The 27,524-nt window shown below is 36.5% G+C and overlaps 1 protein-coding gene across 1 annotated transcript; it reads right to left on the bottom strand.

The window, feature by feature from the left end:
• Positions 1–128: 128 nt before the first annotated feature.
• Positions 129–27,246, bottom strand: SRP72 (signal recognition particle 72). The gene is made up of 19 exons (XM_055588662.1): positions 27,089–27,246; positions 25,134–25,254; positions 23,034–23,157; positions 21,602–21,745; positions 21,411–21,522; positions 19,656–19,687; positions 18,264–18,388; positions 17,999–18,056; positions 13,501–13,632; positions 12,519–12,647; positions 11,500–11,572; positions 9,887–9,951; positions 8,567–8,662; positions 7,596–7,699; positions 7,378–7,455; positions 6,447–6,584; positions 4,219–4,256; positions 2,717–2,876; positions 129–2,006 (listed from the first exon to the last, which is right to left on the bottom strand). Exons 1-19 carry the CDS (start codon positions 27,195–27,197, stop codon positions 1,829–1,831), a joined length of 2,016 nt encoding a protein of 671 aa, XP_055444637.1. The 5' UTR covers positions 27,198–27,246; the 3' UTR covers positions 129–1,828.
• Positions 27,247–27,524: the final 278 nt, after the last annotated feature.

The following is a 27,524-nucleotide window of genomic DNA, read 5'->3' as shown; positions in this document are numbered from 1 at the left end:
TGCCACAGTGAATGGATGTATCCATATTGATTTTTTATAAATGTACACACACACATATATACACAAAGTATATATGTCATGAGTTAAAAACCTGTCCAAAAGAAGAAATAATTACTAGGAAGTTAACATAGGTGTTTACACTTCATTTGACAATGACAATTTATTTGAACTGAAGTTTCAGTTGCCTAGTACTGATTGATGATAAAAACAACTAGCAATTACAATGACTAAATAGAGAACTGGAAATTTCTCTTGTTGTGCCTTGGGTCAAAATTTTCATTGATGGATAAATTTCACCAAAATTCTGTAACCTAAGAATTGATTATCCTTCACTATAGAAATTTAACAGAATCCTAAAATCATAAATTTACTAACAATTATTTTTGTAGTGGGCTTTCTATTCAGAAGGAATAAATATCTGTCACTCTTACCAAAAGACTATTCTGAGAGCTCAAAAAGTATAATGCCATAATAAATCATTCATAGAAGAGGGTCTCTTGTTTAGATGCCACCACAGATTATGTTAAACAGAAAGGCAGCACCACATTTCTTACTCTGGTAAAGGAGGAAAAACTTTCAAAAAACCCTGTGAAGTTTTAGCAGGTATGTTTAAACACAGCAGCATTTCATTAACAAGGACAGAGCAATACGATCACAAGAAATACATGTAAGTCTAAACTGAATGCTATCCTGGGCAGCATAAAATGAACACTAACTTGGGTAGGCATGCCAGTGTGTCTGCCTCACACCTGTTCAAGAAAGTGACCTGTAAGCAAGGCAAGAACAAAGTGACACTGATATCATGGACTGACTTTCATTACTTTGAGAAGGGTAATGAATGGTCATGCCCTGCAACTAGAAAGAGGAGTCATTTGAGATCTATTAATTGGGCCAAACAGTTCTTTTAAGCTTTAATACTGCCAACTCCTCAACTCTGGCACTGATTGCCTCTCTCTGTCAGAAGTCAATGTTCATGCTCGATAAGGGCCATTTAATCTTTCTGACCAAGAGGGTCCAAATCCATCTGACCTCAGAACACTGCGTCTAAGTGTCAACTTCTTGCAACATTGATGTATTTCTCTTGCTATCTTCGATAGTGCTAAATTAGCATAATGTTATCATAAATTGAAAATGACATGGGGGCACAAAGAAGTCCTACTTTATATCTCTGTGTGTATATATGTATATACATACACATACTTTTCATTACCACATATATTTAGTAGCCCATATTCCAGTATCACATGACAGAATTTCATGAATAATCAAGACATTTAATTTAGTTTTCTTGTGGCCACTCATGTAGTGAAGTGAAAACACCAGTGTATTAATAAGGTCCCTTTTATTACATGCTATTTCTAAGCAGATATTTGGAATGCTCAGAAGACTCCACTTTCAGTCTCCTAAGGCTTCCTAAGACATAAAATGGGACTTGAAGGAACAAGTATCTTTGGACTCTAGTTGAAACAGAAGTAGTTTTTGTTTATATCCTAGGAAACGTTGGATAACATGCCTTGTTTCTGAAACGGAAACCACCACCAGATCAGCACACAAAGAGAAAGGATGCAATGGATATCAAGGTGGGTAAACGCCCAACTGTTCTGCGTCCTCATCACCTGTGCGAAGCAAGGTGGTACAAGCAGGCCAAGTCTGACTAGGCAGAGTTTGAAGGAAGATGCTTTTCTGTTTGATGCACAACAAAATAATTTCATGAAAATGTAGAGAGGGGAGAGGGAGCAGCTCTGTGCTTCTTGCTGTGTTACCTTTATTTATGTTCCTTGTGTCACTGAGGCTAGTTTAAAAATGGCCTGCAACACAAATGTTCTAATCACCAGCCACCTTTTCCACCTTTCTTCTTTTTCTGTTGCTGTTTCTTTTTTGTTGCTGGAGCCCCAGCGGGTTTCTGGTGCCGCGGGGGTATGATATTACTTGTAGATGTAGCCGCTGTGGCTGCACTGCCAGGTCTTGGCGAGGTGGGTGGGCTGCTCACAGTTTTACTGGCATCCCTGAAATCATCAGATCAGGGAAGTGTTGGTCATTCATACATTCAACAAAGGAAACCACCCCCCACAATCTCCCATACGTATTTTCTTTTTCTTTTGGCTGTGCCACAGGGCATGCGAGATCTTGCCTCCCTGCTCAGGGATCGAGCCCATGCTCCCTGCAGTGGAGTGTGGAGCCTTAACCACTGGACCATCGGGGGGAAGACCCCACACACGTTTTCTTTTAAGGTGTGTTCCTCAACTCCCTGTCCATTTTTTCTTGAATACAATTTTTACTGCTTTCTAATTTTAAAATATAATAGATGGTACATGTCAAATTTTAGAAAGATTAGGAAAAAAAAAAACTTTTAATGGTCTATAATCCTACCATGTAGAAATAAACTCATTTAGTAACATTTTAAAATTCTGCTTTCTAGTCAAATTATTTGTTTATCTAGATATTTAGTTACTTGAATTACTCAGTGTATTTAGTTTCTTTTTGAAGGTACTATAATCCCAATATTTGCAATACAATCCTACAATTCTAGTATTTACAACCAAACCAGAAACAACCCATTTTCTTTCCTTTACATAACCATATCACAAAACATTTATTAAAGGCTATTGGACTATAACTCTCATACTGAAAATGTATTTTAAAAATTTCTTACTAATGACCTTGAGTCGATCTCAGAAAGAAGCAACCTATGCTCAACTGAGGAACAGTGACTTACAGTTCAGAGGAAGCTCCTGCAGTTGCTCCCTGGGTCCCTTTTCCAATCTGATCCTTCTTTTTACCCTTCTTTCTTCCTCGGTAGTAGGAACGTTCACGCATTGGTAACCATCTTTCTGGATCTGGGGTCACTTTTGGGTCATAATTCTTAGGCAGTTTTCCTGTGTAACAATTAATTGATAAAGAAATGACAGATCTATGCATAATGCTTTCGAGACAGTTTGTTTAAACACTGTGCCCAAATTTGGGACTAAACATTAAAACTGAAATAGATTTATCTGAGAAAGTTTTATTTATATAATCTAGTAGCAGAAGAGGCCTTATTTCTAAGCATAACACAAAATTCAGAAGCCCTAATAATATTTCATAGATGTGTCTGTATAAAAAAATTTTAATTCTCATTTAGTAAAAGATACTTTTCAAAAGAAACAAAACATTTGAATACTATGTAACTGAATTAATATTCTTAATATAGAATTAGTTTTTGATAATCAATAGGTAAATCATATATAGAAAAGGGGCATAGCTGTAATTAGAGTAAGCCTGGAGAAATAAAAGTCATTAACCATGTGAAAAGAGCTTGACCTCACTGATGAAAAATAAAAAGGACACGGGAGTTCCCTGGTATGGTTAGGACTCTGGGCTTTCACAGCCACGGCCTGGATCATGTTCAGGGAACTGAGTGAGATCCCATAGGCTGTGCAGTACAGCCAAAAAAAAAAAAAAATTTTAAAGGATAAAATATTCTAAGAAGAAGAATATCCAGTGTTGGTGAGACTATGGGAAACAAACAATACTGGCAGAAGGTGTATACTGGTACATACTGGTACAGTCCTTATAGAAAGCAATTTAATTGGCAGTATTAAGGCTGGACACGGACCTATGTTGCCCCAGTCAGGTTAATGGGAAAGACTTGCCAAATTCAGGGAGGCTCCCTTTGTCCTTCTGGATACCAAGAATGTGGCCCTGTTTCCAATAAACATCTGATTACTCTAATGGGATTCAGTTTTATGTACAGTAGAGGAGAAACCAACCTCAATGCTAACCTTCCTCTACACTGTCGGTTTCATAAAGTCAATTTTCTTACACCAGTTTGATGGAGTTCTACGGTACTTGTAGCCAAAGGCATTCTACTGTGTAAGAGCTTACTGTGTGTTAGGCACTGTTCTAAGAGCTTTTTATATGCAGCATATTATTTAATCCTATGAGGTATATACTATCATATTTCATCTTACTGATGAAAAACTCAGGAAGGTATGTTAAGAACCTGTTCACAGTCACAGCAAAAGAGCAATGTTACTAGAGCAACAATTTGAATTCAGGCAAACTTCAGAACTGGACTCTTTTAAAGTTAGAAATTTAAAATAAATGTTAGCCACAGTCAAGTCAAAACTCAGTTTCAAAGATATGAGAGGACAAGTTTATGTCTGAAGAGTTCTATGTAAGGCTAAGCTTAAGCGTTTTATAGAAAGAAATCTAAAGATTAAAAAAAAAAAGCCTTACCCTTCTTTTTTTTCTTCTTTTTTTTCAAATCTCCCTGTCTACAAAGAGAAAAAAAATCATTATCACTGTGATAAAATAATTACAGAGCATTAAGCATGTGCAAAAGACTGAGCTAGGTACTTTATCATGAAGAAGTTTTGGTGTCACTACACCAAAGCTAATGAAACAGTTTGGATATTTATTCAGGTTAAATTTAATCAAGCTTCAAATACTGTAGTTTTTGGAAGGTGCTTTAGAAAATGGGTGACAACTGTTTTCACAGAAGAGATACAATTTACACTAGCACATATTAAATCTATGTAAAAAGAAATTTGTACAAGCACAAAAATCTACAGTTCTGTGGTAAATCACTTTATATTTGGCAAAACTAGTAAATAGGTAATCTAAAATCTTTGCCAGAAGAATATGCACAAGTATCATACAGGCCAAGAATATTTCTGGGAGGATATGCAAGGTAAGTTAACATCAGCTGTGGCCTTGGGTAGGAAAAGGGCAGACAGAGATTGTCTCTCTACAAATTCCACAACCGTATCTGCGATTTCCCAAAGAGTCTCTGCATTTCTTACTTCTTTGCTGTTGCTCACATTTTGCCTATCTCATCTTCATCTTCCTCTAGAGTCAACACAGTCACCTCCTCCATGAAGCCTTTCTTAAACTCCCATTGTTCCCAGGAAGGACTGACTATTTCCTCTGGTGTACTGCTCTATGCCTGCACAATGATAGCACATGCAACCTTTGTTTTCAACTGCTGCTTGTTTCTTTCTTCTAGACTGAAGTTCTTTTCAGGGCAAGGACAATGATTTATTTTCTGTCAGCAACACAATATAACTTCAAAAGAAATTAATCCTTTGTATCAAAAAGTCAACATAAATTAAAAAAAAAAAAGCATTAATAATGCCTAATGAAAATACTGTGCTGAAACTGAGTCAATGAACATCTTATAACTGTCTAAGGGAAAAGACAGACGATTAAAGGATTAGAAAAGAACTGTATGTTCTTACTAATTACCCAGCCCTGTTTTGGAAAAGAAAAAACAAAAAAAACCCTGAAAATATTTAAATAGGCATTATATGAAAATCCCCCAAGATCTGGTTTGAATTTATTATTTTGGAGTTCTTGATAAGGCCTGAAGTTGGGACAATGATTCAATGAAATTTGAAACAATAATATCACTGAGATGCCAATTCCTTATTTAATAAGTTAAAAAGGAACAAATACAGGGCTCATAATGAGGTCAATCATATACTGTTGCTGATACATATTTTTTAAGTTATGAAAAATTATATTTTAAGTCATTCAAAAGAGAAAAGACTGAAAATTTATGAAAGTCACAAAATTGGGAAAGTGGTGTATCTCTTCCATTCTCTATTTATCCTGTCAAAAACAGAATCTTAAGGGAACATTTTGTTTAGTAGGCCTCTGCTATTTTTGAGATGACAATGTACGGGAACAAGTAAAGAATCAGAATTTGACTTCTTATAAGTTACTGAAGCTGGCTAATATTTCCTCCAAATCAGCAAATTAAACCTCATCTGAACTTTGGTTTCGAATTCTAAATGATGTACTAAATGTACATCAATAACCCACAGGTAGATAAATGTTAAGTTGGGCACATCTAGCCTATGGAACATTATGCATGTGTTAGTCGCTCAGTCATGTCTGACTCTTTGTGACCCGCCAGGCTCCTCTGTCCATGGAATTCTCCAGGCAAGAATACTGGAGTGTGTAGCCATCCCTTTCTTCAGGGGATCATCCCAACCCAAGGACTGAACCTGGTTCTCCTGCATTGCAGGCAAATTCTTTACCATCTGAGCCACCAGGAAGCCCCAGTACTATGCACAAAAAGAATAAAATATGTCTACATTGAGAATATGGAAAAATCTCTAAGATTTATTAAAGAAAGTTCAAAAATAGTTAAATACAATATAATCCCATTTCTATTAAAAAACAGAAAAGAATCCAATCTAAGAAAAGTATTCCAAGATCAGTTTCATGTGTAAACACAAAGAAAAAGATCTGGATGTAAACACACTAAATTAGTACTAGAGGTAAATGCTGGGTGGGGAAGGGGGATGGGTAACAAGGACAAAAAGCTGGGCACAGCAAAGGAGAAAAGAAACAAAAGGGACTTTAACTTTATTCACATGGAATTTTTATAAGAATGCCTTTTTTCATCCCTTATATAAATTAAAGTTGGCATTAGTGAATATTATAATAAAACACATTACCCTTGCTCCTTTGGTTGATTGTCTCCAGTAACTTTTCCACCCTTCTTCCGAACGTATGTAGCACCAGGAGAATTTTCAAGAGCCTCAACATCTACTTTTAGAGACATGCTATCCGATGAGGGCAAGTGTTTACTAAGACTACGACAGAACAAGAGTTTGTTCAGGAAGACAATATATATATATACATTTATATTTTGCCAATGTATCTATGGCCAGTAGAAAACAGTCTTTTTTTTTGGGTTCCCTTCATCAAAAAAATATTAAGTCTTCTATAGAATAACAAGTCAGCAGATCATAAGGTCAATTATAGATACTATATTGTGAAAGGAGAACTTGGGAAAGGAGTCCTAATCATTTATTCCTTAACTTGGTAATGTACTTCAAAGTGGAGGCTTAATAAAAACTCGATTCCAAAACAGTTATCATGCTTATAAAACAGATCTGCTCACTGCGAAGGTTTAGACTTGGGGCTGGTTAGCGTCCACCATCCCACGTTGGTTTTGGGATCACACCCATATTGGAGTAACACACATGGTCCAAACTCAGCCAATCAGGGCACTAAATCCTCTTACATCAGTAACTGAGATGGGCAAGTGACCTAAGAGCATTAATCAGAATGATACCTCAGAATCATATGCAACCACCCAATAAAATATGCTTTTTCTTATTTTTTTCCTACTAAACTTGAACCTGGAGTGATATAAGCTGCATCTTGCTGACTGCATTTTTGCTTCTGAATCAAACTGTATCCCATGTGAATATTACTGTATTTTTAGGGCACAGTGATCAATAAATTCTCATTTTTGCTTTTACTAGTTAGAGGAGGGCTTTTGTTTGTTGAAATTTATAACAAAAAGACCCTGGTCAAAACAGGTAAAGGAAGAGATCTAGTGCACTACTTGAGAGAGGTCTGGGACAATCAAAAGGATACGCTTTTGCCTTCTCAGGATCTACAAGTGAGTAAGCAGAAATAAGCTGCGCCAGGGTGTGAATATCTTTCGGATTTTGTCTAAAAGAAGAAATAAGAAAAAGTCACTAAACAGTCTATATAAAACTGGAGAAAGTAATATAAACAAGCAAAGTAACTCCCACATGTCAAATAAGAGCAATAAAACTTGGATTTCTACACTTCCACCCTTCAAAGCTTACTTCCATAGCTGTTCTAGGTCACTAATTGCCTCCTTCTTCCGCCCATATTTGAGTTTGAAGTTTGCAGCTTCCCTTATCAAGGACAAATGAGCAGTAGATTTGGGCTATAGGTGCAATAAAGAAAGAAAAAAAAGGTTAAGCTACATATCTAGCAAGTCAATGAAGTTTTATTCACTAGATCTTTAAAATGGACCTATCCATTAGATTTCTCATCTTAAGTTTTATTGAGTGCACAAAATAACAAACACACACACACACACACACAGTGGGACAGATAATTAGTACAAGTGAAGACCAATTTAAGAATTTGGGATACAATCTATCTCCATCTAAACTGTCTTGTCTACAACTAGAAGTATTACTGCATAATCAAATCTTACAAGTTTTTCACTATAGTTCTCAAACATTAATTTAACATAATACTTCCTAGAACACTGATCTCTCTTCACTCCTAACAGTGTTAACAGTATTCATGTCACCTGTGTGTATGTACACCTGTGTGTATAAGTTAGATACTGCCTATCCAGAGACCCATACTGGAAAAAACAAAGATGTTCCTATTAGAGATGCACAATCATTCCATGTACTGTTGTTCTATCAATACTACCATCCATGGGCTCTACTTGAGTGGCCCTACTCTAGGGAGCCACTAAAGACGAGCTCTCTTACATGCAGTCATGTACAATTACTATTCTTCTTTCTTGAGATAACAGACACAAACACTCAGAAAGGAGTTTCAGAAAATATAACTGTGCTTTTTAAAAAAAAAATTTATTTTGCAGCCATTTCTTACTTCTAATAACTTTATTTGGACCTGGTATTCTTAAAAACTGAATGATAGCCTAATAGCATTCCACTTTTTAAACAGCGAGTTGAAATGTTTCAATTTGCCTTAAGTATGAAATCATTACTACAGCTTTTTATTCTTACACAAAAATGTACCCTCATAACATTTCACTCCATTTATTTACCTGATGGTTTTGATACCACTGGATGGCTTGTGTAAAGACTTCAATGGCACTGTCAATATCTTCCTCATGGCTGTACATCGTCACTAATGCAGACACCTACCCAGCCAAAGGTATAAATGAGTGAACAGAATTCCTCTGTCTCTCTCAGAATAAACTTTTTGAAAACGAGTAACATTAAAGAAAGTCTGCGAGTACCCAATCCATTGTAAAAATTGCTAGCACATAACTAGAAACATCAAGAACAACAATGGGGCTTTCCAAATACAAAGGTGGTTACCTATAAAAAAAAAATACCTCCTCTAAGGCTAGTTGACAAATGGTTTGTTACCAGTCCACAACAAGGTAAATACAGAAGTTGATAACAAGCACTTAGAAAATTAGTTTATATAGTATAAGACATTGCCAAGACATTCAAGACGTGATCATGGAAATAAACGCAGTAGCATGGTTAAACTCCCATGATAAGCCATATAAAACCAGCGAAAGCTTGCCTAGTGTGCTGGAGGGACAGCAAGGAGGCTTGTGAAGCTGGAGTGGAGTGAAAGGGGAAGCAGCAATAGGAGACGAGAACAAAAAGGAAGCAGAAACAAAAAGCTGTATCATTGGGAAAAATCAGTAAACCTCTGGCCAGACTAATTAGAAAAAAAGATAAGAGAAACAAAATATCCTGCAGATATTAAAGATTATTTTCAGCCACATATTATATTTGAGTCTAACATAAAGTAATCACAGTCCAGTCTTAAAGTAAGATTCTTCAAAAGAAAACACTACTATAATACTGTTATACATTTACTGAGTGCCATCTATAAACAAGCTGTGCTGGAGAATGACACAGTCCCTGTACAATAAATGCACATACCACGGCTACAGAATTAGTCTTTACTGTGAAACAGATGTGTTCACAGCTATACTAGTGATCTAAACCTGTGATGCTTGAATAATCAGAGAACTAAAACCTAAACTTGTTGGTCACTATTACCAAATTGTTTTAACTTAAAAGAAAACAAAAGAAGACATGATAAAATAAGAGGCTAAGAAATTCCCTATATATGGTCTTAGACTATTTAAGGCTGGCTTTCAGTGGTAATACAAGGCCTAAATAGTTCCTGACACATTTAATAATAAATCAATGCAAAGCAGAGCATAAAATGAAATTAAATTTATACCAGAAAGCTATTATTTTAAGTACTTCTATATTATGAATATATATATAAAAAAGGCAGAAACTAAAGGGAAAACAAAGAAATATCAGATACACCCGTGAACTTATATTAATGCCATTACTTTTTCAGTCTTAAAATATTTTAGTTATAAACTCACCATGCCTGGTTTATGCTTTAATTCGTCTATGCTTCTCAATATCAAACATGCTTTGGAAATATTACCTTAAGAGAACAAAAACAAAATCGGTATCACATTAAAGAAAGCATCTCATGGAGAAAAAAAGAAAACAGAAAATTTTAAAGTCATATTTTGGAACATCTCTAAATACTCAAGCTTTGGAGCCTTGGAAATAATGTATTCTATCAATATTTACTCAGTTTGCCAACAAAGGAAATTAAATCCTAAAGAAACAACATACTTTGCTCATGCCCACAAAGTTAATGACAGAACTGCTATCTGAAAAGTCTCCCAACTCTCAGCCTGTTGAATTCTATTTCTCTCTTTTCAGAGGGTAACTTAAAGGTAGGAGTCCTTCCTTAAAGGCCTTGAAACTGTTACTGTAGGTATGAGCGCAATGGACAGTAGTCCTACAATGTTGCAATGCTAGTTTTCTATTCATTGCAAACCTCAGTAAGTTAAACTTTCCACAAAACAAAAACCATGACACATTCACTCTCAGTAATTAGTATGATAAATTATCTTTACAAAAATAAACTGAATACTGGGTGAGAAAAGATTGAAGGGGAAAGCAAGACAAAGAAAGAAGAGAGATGGGAAAAGGAAAAAGAAACAAAAGATTAAGAAATTTGAGAAAAGGGAAGCTGGTCTCAACCTGCTTTTCATTATTATTTCCCTACTAAGAAGCCTTTTTAGACATTTTTTTTTCCCTAATTGCCAACTCCCCTCCCTTCTACCCATGAAATTTTCATTCTAGCCATCATAATATCCAAAAAATTTTTTCAATGTTCTGCTCCCACCAAACCAATCATCCCCGCCTTGAGAATACACCTCCTGATTTATGGCCGACACCAGAGCTGTCTGACAGCAGTCTGCCAGAACTTTCTGTGATGATGGAAACATCCTCCATCTGTGCAGTCCAACCAGCCACATGTGGGTACAAAACTTATGAAATGTGGTCAACACAACTGAGGAATTGAATTTTAAACTTTGTCTAATTTTAATTTAAACTTAAACATGGATAGTGGCTACCAAATAGAGACAACACAGCTCTAGACACTCACTCAACATTGGTTCAAAATCATAAACAAAAAAACTACTAGTTTTCTTTTAAGATTCAAAAATGTTAAGTTCTCATTAAACTTCTTTGCCTCTTTTCTACCAAAGATATGGGTTATAAAGTTTAACAGAAGAATAAAGGACTAAATAAGAAATTTTGAAAACTAGGATGTAAAGTCACACTTATTTCATGCAAACACTACCACGTGATAGACATAAGCATTTCGACACAAGACATACATATCCAGGAAATTTAAGTATAGAACAGATGAATTCTTTGCTTCTACAGACTTTCAAGGCATAGTTTGAGAAACAGTCTAACAATTTAGGAATTAACCCAAGAAAAGGCCTACTAAACTCACTACTACATCTGTTGGAGCTCGTACAATCTAGCTTCGTATTTGGAACATTATGCTTCACTATGATGCTAAAATTTTAAAAAATCACATAGTCTACAAATACTTCAGAATCATTCCAACCATATATTTCCCTTAACATGATTATTTTGATCATGATGAAATAATCATGACTACCTTGGGAAATTTTCAGCTGTGCCATGGTCAGCTTAATTTCAGCAGCGTTTTCTGGATGCTGATCTGAATAGTCCTAAATAGTTGGGGGGGAGGGGGAAATCACATTTAATTTACACAACTAAGTGTACATATTCTAACTGCTTATTTCAGCCTTATTAAATTTTAAATCTAGCTTTAGAATATTAAATTTCTTGTTTCAGAACAAATGTTTAAATTTGAAAAAATTTTATTTGATACCCACTTGGCTTCAAAATTATGCTCTTGGCTTCAAAATTATTAAGTAAGTGAAATATCATCAAGTTTCCAAGAAGTCACCAGCAGAAAAATAATAATTAAGATTACTATGCAGATTTTTTTTTAAGATACTAAAAAAAAAAAAAAAAATTATGACTCTTAACTCCTTATCCCTGTTCAGCAACATTTCCCCTGAAGATGGTCCTAATTTTACACTGTCCAATTTTCCAGTGTGGTCTCTACTCTCAGGAAATTCAATGTGATTTAGCACTTCATTCTGGTTAATTAAAAATCAAGTCAGTATTTCTGTAATTGATGTTTTGGATCGGGACTTTAATTAGAGAATACATTATTGGTATTTTAAATCTAAAACAAACCATTGTGTGTGTGTATGTGTTAGTCACTCAGTTGTGTCTGACTCTTTGCGACCCCATGGACTGTAGCCCACCAGGCTCCTTTGTCCATGGGATTCTCCAGGCAAGAATACTGGAGTGGGTTGCCATTTCCTTCTTCATTAACAAATCATTAACTACTGTTAAATTAATCTCCAAATAAAAAGTATTCTTCAGAGTTTATGGCAAACATTTACTAATGAAAACTTATATAAAGAAAGCTGCAGCCCAAGAATTAATTGAAGTGACACTCTGGCATGTATCTAGTGGTATATTATCAATACTTACTCATTTTCCCATGAAATTTATAAGGCTTACATTGTTATAACATAATGAAAATGAAACAAGGCTGCAGCCATCTGACATCTCATGAAAAACTCAAAATTCTTTTACCTGAAGCAGCTCTATTGCTTTTGTATGCTGCTTTTCACGGCAGAGCTGGGCAGCTTGGATCAACACAGGAAGGAGACGCTCAGGACTTTGCGACTGTAAACTGGCAGATATTTTGCGACACTGTTCTGCCTAAAAAACAGTATTTCACACCCCACCCCACCATAAGCTGGTCAATTAAATCAAACATTAAGTGAATGACCAAAGGGAAAAGAAGCATAGGGGAGGTGGAAGGAAATCAGTTGAAACAAAATCGTAGGTGAAGAACTGCTTAGGTCGAGAGAGGTACTTTATAGTAGCCTCAATTTTTTCTTATTAAAAAAAAGATTTCCATTTATGAATATAAACTACAGGTTCTGAAAGCATTTAGGAAAAATAAGTCCTAAATATTCATTTGAATGCTTAAATTCCAGAATTTTGTTTAAACACACACACATATCAAGTGGCACCCTTTGCTTCAAAGCAACAAAATGTACAGGTATTTCTTGCTAAAGTATTTAAGAAGAATATGACTCAGTTCTAAATAATGAAAACGTTACTGCCTCTCAGCCCACTGAAAACTCCTGCTCTAGAAGAGTACGAAATCATAACTTAATTAGAATTTACACACATGAGTTAGAATCGACCTCATTTATAGCTTGAGGTGATTATGCACAAACTATAATGAAAGATGGCTCTTAAATCTATACTCATGACCAGCACCTTTGATTTTTTCCTTAATTTAGAGAAATTAGAAATAAGGTAATGAGAAAATTATCTCATTTACAGCTGTGAACAGTGTTTTCTTCTTAGAAGCCACCAACTGCACACCTTTACAAAGAATTGGGCAAATTACTTATTTAACAGTTAAAATCTATGATACATGACATTCTGAAGTATGTATGAATTAAAGACAAAAAATGAAAATACAGACTGGACTGTCATTATGGATCATGTACCATATTCCAAAAGGTTTAGTCAGGGGGACTAGAGCTCTGTTACCTACCTGATTTGTGTACATAGCAAGTAAAGCTTTGTTAAATTCTATAGCTTGCAGTTGTTTCTTAGAAAGCTTAAACTCCACTCCTTCTGCATTGGTTAATTTCACTTTCTTCTTGGAGTCAAAGACATTTTGGTCCTGACAAAGAAAAGATCACTCATTATTAACAACAATCTTAGACTTCAACTCTTTCAACACTCCAAGGCCTTATTTTACGTTAACACAACAAGAGAGCTTGGAAGATAATATACCTGGTTGGGGTGCCTATGCTACTATGATGCATATACATTTGGCTTGGGTTCTTGGTTTTATCTTTCCACTATTAATGGCCTGTTTTTAGCTTTTTGATTACAAGTACAGAGGGGCTGCACAAATCTTACAGTGAAAATCAGGACTAAAATTCAAAGATACCTAAATTTGTAAATTCTACAATCTTAAGAATTTAGATGACCAATGAGTAACGTAACTTACTCCTCTTTGACATACTGTCATACATAAACAAATGGAATGGAGTAAGAATGAAAGGGACTAAGTCATGCTGCACCTTAAGAAGGACAACCAGACATCTGAGTGTCTACTAGCATAGCAATCTAGCTTTGTTAAATATTTATTTGCAAATATGTGTTACCACTGTGCTTTTAAAACCAGGTTTTCTACTAAAGACTAAAAGGAGGCAAAGAAGAAATCTAAAATAAATTTTACTTTTTGAGTGTGAAGCTTCAATCCAATGTGAAATTATTTTAAACATACAGTAAGAAACATATAAATCCTTAAGAAAACTATATTTCTAGTTGGTACTCTTATCTCACTATTTTAATACTTAAGTTCACCATGCATGCCACTGCCAGATTTCTCTTAAACGTTGCCATCATGGCACTTAATAAAATTTTATATTTTCTGAGGACTCCCACAACTTGATCATCAATAAATCTACACTTTTTTTGAAACTAGCCAGTGTGTATGTATCTTTTGCTCTCACTGTCCCCTCAGAAGTCATTTGCACATGCTTAGGCATGGGAAATGCTTAACCTTCAAATCATATCCCTCCTTCAGGGTTCTGCTCAAATTAGCCAACTCAGAGATCTTTTTTCTCACCAAATACCACAGTTACAAAGTATCTGACTAGAAATTTAAATGTGCACAATTTTTTTCAAAACTAGAATGAGATTTTTAATGCTACATAATGATTAAGACCATGTTTCGTATTTATTTTGCATTACCTAATGGATTCAGCATATTAAAAAGCAGAGACATTACTCTGTCAACAAAGGTCCATCTAGTCAAAGCTATGGTTTTTCCAGTGGTCATGTATGGATGTGAGAGTTGGACTATAAATAAAGCTCAGTGCCAAAGAATTGATGCTTTTGAACTGTGGTGTTGGAGAAGACTCTTGAGAGTCCCTTGGACTGCAAGGAGATCCAACCAGTCCATCCTAAAGGAGATCAGCCCTGGGTGTTCATTGGAAGGACTGATTTTGAAGCTGAAACTCCAATACTTTGGCCATCTCATGTGAAGAGCTGACTCATTGGAAAAGATCCTGATACTGGGAGGGATTGGGGGCAGGAGGAGAAGGGGACGACAGAGGATGAGATGGCTGGATGGCATCACCGACTCGATGGACATGGGTTTGGGTGGACTCCGGGAGTTGGTGATGGACAGGGAGGCCTGGCGTGCTGCAGTTCATGGGGTCGCAGAGTCGGACACGACTGAGCAACTGAACTGAACTGAATGGATTCAGCAATATACTGAAGAAAAATTCAGAAATGTTGACTGAAGAAAAATTCAGTATACAAATATATTTATTAGGTTGGTGCAAAAGTAATTTTGGTTTTGTATTATTGAACTTTGCTATCTGATACTGAATACACTCTTAAATAAATGCAGTTATGTTATATATCATTTTAATGCACATTTCCTGCTTTATAGTTTTTGCTAATGAATTATTACTTGCTGTTTATTTCATATGTACTTTAGACTATGGAAATGATGGTAGACAAAAAGCAAATTTGAGTAATTTTCTTATTCAAGTTCAAATTGAGTCATAAAGCAGCAGAGACAACTCACTACAGTAACAACGCATTTGGCCCAGGAACCACTAATAAACATCCAGTGCAGTGGTGGTTCAAGAAGTTTTGCAAAGCAGACAAGAGCCTTGAAGATGAGGAGCACAGTGGCCGGCCACTGGAAGTTGACAACGACCAACTGAGAGGATCACTGAAGCTGATGCACTTACAACTGCACGAGAAGTTGCCCAAGAACTCAATGCCAACCATTCTATGGTTATTTGGCATTTGAAGCAAATTGGAAAGGTGGAAAAGTTCAGTAAGTGGGGGCCTCATGAGCTGACTAAAAGTCAAAAAAATGGTCGCTTTGAAGTACTATTTTATTATTCTACACAACAACGAACTATTTCTCAATTGGACTGTGACATATAACGAAAATTTTATACAACAACCAGCAATGACCAGCTCAGTGGTTGGACCAAGAAGCACCAAGCACTTCCCAAAGTCAAACTTACACCCAAAAAAGGGTCATAGTCCCTGTTTGGTGATTTGCTTCTGGTCTGATCCACCACAGCTCTCTGAATCCAAGTGAAACCACTACATCTGAGAAGTATGCTCAGCAAACTGATGAGATGCACAGAAATCTGCAACGGCTGCAGCCAGCATTGGTCAACAGGAAGGGCTCAATTCTCCGTGTTAATGCCTGACCACACATTGTATAAACAATGCTTCAAAAGTTGAACGAACTGGGCTACAAAGTTTTGCCTCATCCATCATATTCATCTGACCTCTTACCAGCTGACTACCACTTCTTCAAGAATCTCGACCACTTTTTGCAGGAAAATGCTTCCACAACCAGCAAGCAAGATGCAGAAAATGTTTTCCAAGAATTAAACAAATCCCAAAGCATGAATTTTTATGCTATAGGAATAAACAAACTTATTTCTCGATGGCAAAAATGTGTTGACTGTAATGGTTCCTATTAATAAAGATGTGTTTGAGCCTAGTTACAAGGATTTAAAATTCAGAGTCTGAAACTGTAATTACTTTTACACTAATCTAATAGATTGAGATATTTAGTATTTCACACACATTCCTCCCCACTATTTATAAATCAGTTAAAAACAATTTGTCCTCACTAGCATTTCAAATTGTTCATGAACGTAAGCAGGTAGTTCTTGCAACTAAGAATCAAATGCCAGCATCAATTTCTGGAAACCTACACCATGACAATGGCCTGCAACACCCTGTAATTATTACCTTTCAGTGCCACTATCCCACATATGTGAACCCTCTGAATCTCTGCCAAATGAGGTGAGAGATACCATACATGGCTAGAAGGAGAGCACTTTGGAGTCAGAGACTAGAATCTGAATCCAAGTTCTACCTCTTATTGGCTGTGATCTTATACAAATCACTTAACTCCTTTTAGCTTCAGATTATACTTCTATAAATTGGAGACAAGTATTGTCACCTAAAAAGGTAACTGTGAGGATGAAATAAGCTGGTGCTTGGAAAATCACACAGCCTACCAAAAGAAACCAATTGTTACTTTTCTAATTTTCTATTGACTTCAATTTCAAATCTGAACTTGAAATATCTTCTCATTAAAACAATGTTCCAAAAGGTGTTTATTCTGACTCACACAGTACTCATTAGGACTGTTTATATACATGCTTGTAATATTTTACTCAGGGCTTGGATTGAGGAGGGCGATGGAGAAAAAGAAAACCCGCCCATGGCTCTTCTCCCTCAAAACAGAAACCACTGTAAAGACAAAAACTATAAACAGAAAACTTGCATTCAGACTTACTAGATAAAGAAATCAAAGTCTAAACAATTTACTTCTCTAACAAATATTCTCCATATAATGATAATGGGAAATATTATTATAGTTATATTAACATAATAATATAACCATATAGAATATGATAATTCTAATAAATAATGGGAAAAGGGTAAGATTTTAAAGTCCAGTGTATAAAGCTACAAAATAGTTCTATTATTTGAACACACCTTGCAGAATCATTATGAGAGTTAAATAACACTCTCCACTGTGATTTTTGGGCTTCCCAGATAGCTCAGTTGGTAAAGAATCCACCTGCAATGCAGGAGATCCCGGTTCAATTCCTGGGTCGGGAAGATCCACTGGAGAAGGGATAGGCTACCCACTCCAGTATTCCTGGGCTTCCCTTGTGGCTCAACTGGTAAAGAATCCACCTGCAATGCAGGAGACCTGGGTTCTATCCCTGCATTGGGAAGATCCCCTGGAGAAGGGAAAGGCTACCCACTCCAGTATTCTGACCTGGAGAATTCCACGGACTGCACAGTCCATGAGGTCGCAAAGAGCAGGACATGACTGAGCGACTTTCACTCACTCACTCATTGTGATTTTGCTGCAACTGGACTTTGTCATGGAAAAATCTATCCTAGAACAAGGCAGAGGTAATATGCTTCTAGTGTTAAGATGTAAGTGTAGGGAAACCATGGATAGTCCATACCTTGTTAATTGTAATGATGTTATTTGCAATCACAGCTAGCAATGCCACATCTGTTGGTCTGTGAACAAAAAGTAACAGTTAAAAAGGAAGAGACCTTTAAAAAGAAAGGTCTTTTTAAAAGACCTCTTTCTTTAAAAAGAGGTAAAAAAGTAACAGTTAAAAAGTAACAGTTAAAGGTTACAAAAGGTAACAGTTAAAAAGGAAGAGACCTTTAAAAAGAAAGGTCTTTTATCCGTATAAAAGACACTTCATTTTTATAACTCACTTTAATTTTATTATCTGGTTGTAAAGTTGCAAAGCCTCCTCTGTACGACCCTGAAGCTGCAGAATATAGGCCATCTGCCCATGAATGATGGCCAGTTCTGCCTGGGGGTCTTCTTCAGTCCCATCCTAAGCAAAAAAAGGAAATTATTTTCCCCATAAGTTCTCCAAATTGATCCACATATTCAAAAGACTATATAAACAGAAAGAAAATATATAATTTTCAGGAATTTTCCTATAGAGTCAGTTTTGTTAAATTTAGGAATTGCCATCAAAACAGGGAAGCTTAAATGAGAATGGCAAAAAGAAAGATTCTGGAAGAACATGGTAACAAGTTCAGGAATACTATTCATTGATCATTTCTTCTTTAAAACCTAAGAATTAAAAAACAGTAAAAACCAGCATGCATGTTTAAGGTTTTACAACAATACCCCTGAATTCTGGAAACAATTTTCTCATAGAAACACATTTTCAGAATGCTTTACTCTTAATTCTAATATAATTCTAATCCAAAGATTACAAAATTTTAACTAGGAATTATCACTTGTAAAGAACTTCAAGAGCTGAAACTAACTCTGTAATTAGAGTAGCAAGTCTCTTAACTGATACCCCAGACGAATCTATATTTTCCATTCCTTTGGAGAAGCTGACTGATGCCCACACACAGTGAATCCTCAAGGCTAAGAGGCTGCTCTTTTTTGCCATATTTGGCATTCCTACTCTCACCTGGTAAGAATATGTTCACCAGGAGTGTCAGTTTGTTTCCAATCCCATTATGCCATTGTGTTTGATAAGAAAATTATAAAACTTAAGTATTATAGTAAGACACGAACTATGAGTGAGAAAAGAGACTGGCTTCAATGATTAACTATGCTGAATGTTCAGAAATATTTGACAAAGGTAAGTTCCTAAAGAAAATTACTATCTAATTAGGTATGAGCAAGAAAACAGTAAGAGATCAGTGAAAAAACGATTCGGTAGTGAAAGTAATTCACGACTATCTTTAAAATACTATTACACTTTAAAAATCCCCTGGAGATCATGAGGGTAGAATTCTGTAAGAAATATGCATGGAATTCCCATGAATAGATCCTTACTCAAAGACTTGAGCCCTACATCTAAAACAGGAGAATGAATTTATATTTATATGAATTAAAAATGAAATGCATAAGGCATATAAAATTTTTGTATTATAATTTATCACTCTAAGAGATTCCATCAAATAAGGGTTTTTGTTGATCTTATTCCATCAAGTAAGATCCCAGAAGGTTTCTGTGATTTCTATTTAATGAATCAGCATCATTTCAAAAAGTCAATAAATACTACGAAGAAGTCTTCTACAAATTTATATTAGCTACAGTATAATATCTGGGCTTAACCACAGTGGAATACTTACAGAGTCTTCTGAAAATGAACGGCGGCAGAGATCTATAGGAAAAAATGTTTTTAAAATTAACACTGCTGGGTAACTCTCATTTCTTTCATGAGCAAAAACAAAATTCTTAGGCAGAAGATTTAAGATAATTTTGATAACAAGCAAATTTGAGATTTATCATTAACATCAAACACATTACATAAATATCAATCCTTGATTATTCTTGCTCTTTGGCATTTTCTTTCACTTGTAATCCCTGTTAAAATTTTTTTAAGGGAATTAAAAATCTATAAATGTAACAAAGGTTGACTGCAAAAAATCAGTTATAGAAAAGTATAAAGACAATACTCCTGCCACCCAGAAGTAACTACTCTTTAGCATTTCAGTTATTTTTTTTAATGTAAATGCACAGTTGCATTTTTAAATGAAAGTGGGATATTCTACTATTTTGAAACCTCCCTTCCCCCATTAACATACTATGGACATCTTGATAACACAGATACATCTACATTATTATTTTTAACGTGAATATTGTTAATGACCACACGGTAATCTATTCTATGGTTATAACGAAACTAGCTAGTCCTCTAATAGGACAGAAACTCATGTTTCTTAATTTTTGTTCTTATGAACATTCATACATACATATACGAATGTATCCAGTTTTTCCTTAAATTTCTAGAAATGAAATTCTTAGATCCAAGGGTATGCAAATTTCAAAATCTGCTACAGTGCCTCAAACTGCCCACTGCAAAGCCTCTACTATTATATTCAAACCTCAAACTACGTATAAGGGTGTCCTCCATACCACTTCAATGCTAGGTATGATCCAGAAATTGTAATTCTTATACACAGTTTACACCTCATGGTGCTTTAACCTTGGCCCTTATTTTAACCATCAGTATTATTAATAAACCAGCGCGACTTCACTTTCACTTTTCACTTTCACGCATTGGAGAAGGAAATGGCAACCCACTCCAGTGTTCTTGCCTGGAGAATCCCAGGGACGGGAAGGCCTGGTGGGCTGCCTTCTGTGGGGTCGCACAGAGTCAGACACGACTGAAGCGACTTAGCAGCAGCAGCAGCAGCAGCATTAATAAACCAGACCCTATTTCATTTTTTTTTCCTTCCTATCATTCACTGCAGTTCTACAACATCACTTTCATAGCTTCCAAGGAATACGTATGCAGAAGCAAGTTGAAATATTTCAGGAGTTGAGACCAGTCGTTAAGTTCTCTAATAAATTATTTTCTTTTTCTAGTAACAGCTTTCAAGTATATAGGTACTGTATATGGAAACATACTAAATGGAGTGAAAATGTGCTTGAATAGTGTTATCAGTGCACAAATGTAGTGTATACTCAGGCACGCACACAGGCACATCATACTGTTACTGTACTTGTGTACTTAATACCAATAATAATTATAACATTTACCAGAATTTATTAACATATTAACATATAACAGAGTTTATTAACTCTGTTAACTTGCATTTAAAATTCAAAGCAACTTGTTCAAAAACCTACTACTCAAATTTAAGTTTTCAGTATGGACAAAACAAACTTGAATATGGACAAGTAGACTGGTTTAAGGGTAAGAAACCAAGAGAGAGACACAGTTAGGATACCAAGTGAAGGGCTAGATGGATTCTGAGAAATTTCCACTGCATCAATAATTTCCACTTAAAAACATCCCAGAAACCAAATGTAGGTTTTGGAAATACTTTGCAAAGTTATATGCATGTTGTGTTTACATATAATTTTAACAAGTGTCCAACCTTCAGCTTTTTGCAGAATTCTCATCGCCTGGCTCAGCTGGCCTTGTCCTATGAGAGCACACGCAGTATTGTAGCACAGCTCATGTGTGCCTTCTTGGAGCCCCAAGTTCTCCTGCCACAGAGCAAAACATCAGTCAAACACCAGACAGGAACAATGTTTCATGGCTGTATGCATATACAGAGATACTCACTGGAACCACTTTTTCCCAGTTGCTTTGAGCTGCAACAACGGCTGAAAGATTTGTTTTTCTCTCCTCATCATAATCATCTTGGGAGTTTCGGACAAGATCTCTATATACAGCCAGGCATTCATCATAGCGTTCTAACCGGTATAACTGAACAGATAAATAGCAGATCAAAAATCAGAGAAGACAAGTAGTGTGTTACATCCTTAACCCTGTATAAAACGTTTTTGGAACTGTTATATAAGAAACCTAACTCAACATAATGTGGGAAATTAACTGTTTTTCCTTTACAACTTTTCAATTAGTTCTGCATGCTACTAATACTTCCCAAAAGTTACTTACAATGAATCTCTACTATACTACATATTTGTAGGCATGATTCAGTGAGAAAAGCCATTGTATCAACTCCCATCTTGAGGTTAGGTAAGTGTCTAAGTGGGTTGTAAAAGAAAATCATTCCGCAGAAATCAACCTTGCTAACTAAGTCTGACTCAACAACAAAAAAAAAATTTCCCAGAAGATTACTAAGCCCTAGTAAACAGGAACAAAATTAGATGTCAACACAAGGGCTTACTATTTCCAGGGGTTCATTATACTTGATGTTCATTTCCCTTTCCCAGAAACCAACTATTGTATTGGGTAGTATCAAGTGTATACAACATAATTCTTCCTTATTCCATTCAAGTTGTTCTCAAAGGGCAGTGAGAACTGCCACTCTGGGTCAATTCGTCTACCATGTATGCAAAGACGGGTACCCTTTATCAATACCAAAATGCAGGCATTCACCCTAAACTAACCCAGCTTACATGAAAAGTGTTTTATGGACCTATAATCCATAAACATGGCCAAATTTTTCTTTGTTAAACTAACACTACCTTTTAGGGACAATATATAATTCAATATATTTGCCCTAAACTGACATTTTAAAAAATTTTAAGAGGGTTTTGCTAGTTCTAGTATAACATTTCTGTTTTCTTATCATAAATAACCCTATAGGCTTATTTGTATGTCTCAAAACTCTTTGAAAATAAGGTATTTCCAGAGATTTCATGAACCATCTGAATTCATCCAAATTCTTATTCATCATGATTTTCTTCATTTTACATTTAGAATAAAATACCAGTTAAAAACTATAAAGACTACTTCAAAACTATAGTATATAAACTTACTGGCCTTCATCTTTCCAACTACAAAGTTCAAATTTCATAGGATAGTTCTTAATTTCCCAACTACCCGGAGGAAGTCATTTTTTCATAGAACACTACACATGCAGTTGCTCATATGAAGATCAAGAAGAGGGAATATGCTGAATTGGTTTGGTGGCAAGTTTAATGGACCATCAGGATGGGCTGGGGTTCCTCATCCCCACTCCCTGGTCTAGGCAGAATCTCACTCACTTAGGATGACTGTCAAACAGGGATTTTAAAGCAATAATTACCACTTGTCCATAAAGCTCCTTTAGTTTGTCTGTCTGCTGGTTGGCACTTTCTATTGTCTTCAAGGCATTCTCAATTCTGTTCAGCCTATACTCACAGTATGCCTTCTCAAAGGAAAGAGAGTTACTGAAAAAGGAAAAACCAATATGTGATTATTAGCTAACACTGCAGAGCACCCACTATAAGCCAGATACTGCTCTAAGCACACTTGATAATATTAAGTTATTTAATCATTAATAAGATGACAAACACTAGTGACTTGTCTAAAATCAGACAGCTCAAAAGTGATAGAAAATACTACATTCATTACCCTAGGCTCTCTTGTTTTCATGGATATTCTTACTAGAATTACTGGCCTTTTGAAACAAATACATAAGAATGAAATTATGAATCAGCTAAAACCTGTTTTAGATATAAAGACAATCTCAACATTGTTTTAAATGTGTTGTTATACAAGTTTCTTAAATCTATTAATCAAATAATAAGCCATAACATGCTGTTTTAACGTGTCAAAGAATAATCAGCAAAGAAAAAGTAACTAGAAATCTTAAAAAAGCACAGCACTTGTAACCAAACTGGTAAACACACAACTACAAAAAACACTCCTTTTGCACATCGACTTAAGATTTCATCTACATGAATGTCACACGTGAAACTCATTTGGAAGTTTCAACCATAATCTATGCGGAAAAAACCAGTATCAAGCAGATGGCAATATCCTTTACTCACTAGACTTAACAAAAAAATATATGAAAACTTCCCCCCCTCACCAAAGTCAAAACACTGAATTTTAGTATAAACATGTTTATAAGAGGAAAACAGTACACCTTTTATTGGGGCTTCCTTTGATAACACTTTTATTTTTAGTAAAATCTAAAAAAATTTTTTTAATCTGTAATACATGCAGTTGGCCCCAGTAAAAAAACAAAAAAGTATACACTGAAAGGTTTTACTTCCACTGTTCTTCAAATCTACTGTGTTCCCCTCACCTCCTACAAGTGACTATTTTTATTTATTGCTTCTGCATCAAGTGTTTGTCTTTGCAAATACAAAAAAATACACATAGAAATTCTTATATCCTTTTCTTATACAAAAGGAAGTATACAATACACTGTTGTGTACCTTATAAACATTAAAGAATAAATATGATACAACCTTCATTTCAATACACATTTCATTTGGGGCTTAGGCATAACTAAAGAAAAATGAAATTACAGTAACAATTCAGAATTTAAGTTCACATTTCACGAAATGAAAAATGAAATAACAATAAAAAACTGCTGGATTTCCCTGGTGGTACAGTGCATAAGAATCCACCTGCCAATGCAGGAGGACACAGGTTTCATCAATCCCAAGTCCTGTAACTAAGACCCCACATGCACTGCAACTACAGAAGCCCAAACATCCTGGAGCCTGCACGCTACAACTACTGAAGTCTGTGTGCCTACAACCTGTGCTCTGCAAAAAGAGAAGCCACCACGAGGAAAAGCCCACACACTGCAACAGAGTAGTCACTGCTGGCTGCAACCAGAGAACGCTTGCACAGCAACAAAGATCTGGCGCAACCCCAAAATAATAATAAACAGTAATAAATTAAAAACTACTATATATTCTAAAGACTGCTGAAGAACTCTGAAAGATCTTGGCCTAATATCATACTCACCTAAACAGTTCTCAAAGGAGACAGGCACAGAGGTCAGGCTAAGACTGCCAAACCATCCTAGAGACCTTGACTTACACATCCCTACCCTGTGTGTTCTGCCCTCCTCTGTCCCCCAACCCTTTTTTCAAATTAAACTTCTGCTGAATTGCTGTCCCTACATCCTTCAAGAACTCTTGTGACTCTTATTTATGGCCCATGCCCCTCCAGAGTTTCCCTTCTTCTTCCCTTCCCTTCAAAGGGAAGATAGGTGTAAAGAAAAGGCTCCTTAAGGCATGACAGAACAGAGGTTACTATTGCTCCTTCCAGTTTCAGAAACACCACTGGGAAGCAAGAGGAAGAAAGAGGAAAGGAAGAAAAAGGTAAAAAAATAATGGGGGGAAAACATGGAAATGGTTATAGCTGTGGTAAACATGCACAAACAACTAATTAAATCACTTACTTGGCAAACACTTTGGTGTGAGTGTTGATGACATTCAAGGCCTCCTTGAAACTTCCGTTCTGGATAAGGCACACCACTTTACAGTGCAGGGCAGTAACGTCATCTTTGTTGATCTGCAGTACTAGAGAGCAATTTTAGGGAAGCAAGTTTAAATCCATTCGCTTTGCACATTTCCACCTAAGGAAGCTACAACACCAATTTTACTGCAGCAGAAATGACTGGTCAAAATATTTTTTAAATGGCTGATCTTTAAGTTAAGAAGTGACAATAAGGAGAGCTAGTTAGCCTTTCCAGTGAGATAGCTTCTCAAGATGCATGTAAAAAAAAGTACAGTGAAATAAAGAATGAAGCTATTTTCTATTGCTTTTTCATCTTGGGACACATGCTATATCCTACATATTTCATTACTTCATAGGCAAAGAAAAAATTCACACAGAACTTAGCAGCAAATGACAGGTTTGATTATAAGTTTGTCACTAACTGCCTTGAGGTCTTGGGCAAGTCATTTGACTGCCAAATGTCAACTTTCTGGTTGCAAAATGAGTATGAAAGCATTACCTATTTTACAAGGTTATTAAGAAAATTACATGAAAATACTCTGTATAAATAAATTGTTTGTATACTGTAAAATATACATTTTATTTTGCTGGCAATATTTCCAAACACCATTCAAAATTTCCCTTTTCGGCTAATGTAACTAAACCAGAAACACAAGGAAGAAGTCAGATGGCCAAGTGTCAATGCTAAAGAGCTGTTCAGTGTCAAAACGACTAGGATCACTCCTCGTGCTTTTGGGCAACTATAGGAATTCAACTCTCAGTCTAAGAATCAGAGTATTTTCTATCAATTAAGAAAATATATACTGGAGAACAAACTGACAGCCCTTGCTGATTAAAGAATGCCTGCAAAATACTACAGTGCTGATTAATATTGGTTGCAGGTCTAGCCAAAGGCCAAAGTTAAATCAAAACAAATTTAAGAATCAAATAGCGCTCATTAGTAGCTATTTCCCTCAATGTGTGAAATCACAAAAAGTGCATTGTGGGCATAATCACTTCTTTTCTCGTTAACTCAGCAATAGATTATTGAAAATCCATACTTGAATGTTACAGAAATACCTTGTGTGTTATTACTGCTTTGAACAGTCAAACCCTGTCCAGCTAATTACATTTCCAAACCAAACAAATACAGGCAGTATCTTCAGTAAAGAATTTAGCACGACAGAGAGCATTAAAAGCATAGCTATATTACAGTTAGGTAGTAAATGATAAAATAATATAATGAATTGAACGTCACATCGAAGACAGTTCACTCGAAAAACGAGCAGTTACTGGACTAAAAACAGAATACACCTTTCCTTTTTGCAACATTATTTCAAATGTTAGTGCTTTCACGCACACATTTTCTTGTCTAGGACGCTGGAGGGATTCTATCTGTGGGAATGACAGGCCTAACATCCAGATCCAGCCCTTTCCTCTACCCTGAGTCGGTACAACTTCCACTTCGTCAGCACTAGCTTCCAAATTACGTGTCCCAGGCAGGTTCCTCCCCCGCGCTGCGGCCCAAAAGAAAAAGCTCCCTTAGCAATATTGTCTTGATCACTCCACTACAAGGAAAGCGAAAAGGAGGCAACGTGGAGTATTTGCGAAATAAGGCGTGTAATCAACGGAGTAAAGTAAAAACAGTTTACAGAAGACACTGGGAGCTACGGTCTCTTTAAATCCCTCCCTCGCTTCTCGCGGGGGGGAGCTAAAGAGGGAAGTACACGTGGCTCTAAGCCACCCAGGACCCAGAGCTGGCTGGGTTGAACAAATGGACGGCGACCCCCGCCGGCTGGACGTTCCGGCCCTAGCGGGCGGCTGGGGTCTCCCCTCCCCGCATCTGCTCGGAGACGGTAGCGCGCGTCGCAAGGGGGCTGCATCCTCCCACCCGCCCGGCGCTACTCGGACACTTACTCTTGTTGACGGTTTTGAGAGCGCGCGTGAAGTCACCGTTCTGGCCATAACGGTTCACTTCACTCCAAAGCGCAGGCACTGAAACCCCCCCACTGCCGCCGCTCGCCATCTTGGAGGAGAGGCGAGCCGACCTCTGCCCCGGAAGAGGATCTCGGAGGTGGCAAGCAAAGACGGAAGCCGGTGGTTGCTAAGCGTTTCGGAGTCCGAAGCGTCCCCATCCCGGAGTCAGCGTTGAAGACAGCGGTCTTTGTTCTTGTAGCTAGAAATTTGCGGAGATAGAGTTGGTACACCTTATATGAAGTGGGTCTGGGGGAATGAGGCGTCGGACCCCAGGAGGAGGTTGAAAGGATTCACCGAACAGATTCAGCTAAAAGTAGCGTGCGTTTCCGGGGCGACCGCTGGGGGCGGAGAAGTGTCCAGGTCACTAAAGGCGGAG

The sequence above is a fragment of the Bubalus kerabau genome, chromosome 7 (genome assembly GCF_029407905.1).
Source record: "Bubalus kerabau isolate K-KA32 ecotype Philippines breed swamp buffalo chromosome 7, PCC_UOA_SB_1v2, whole genome shotgun sequence".
Taxonomy (NCBI): Eukaryota; Metazoa; Chordata; class Mammalia; order Artiodactyla; family Bovidae; genus Bubalus; species Bubalus kerabau.
This window is presented reverse-complemented; position numbering and strand designations above follow the sequence as displayed.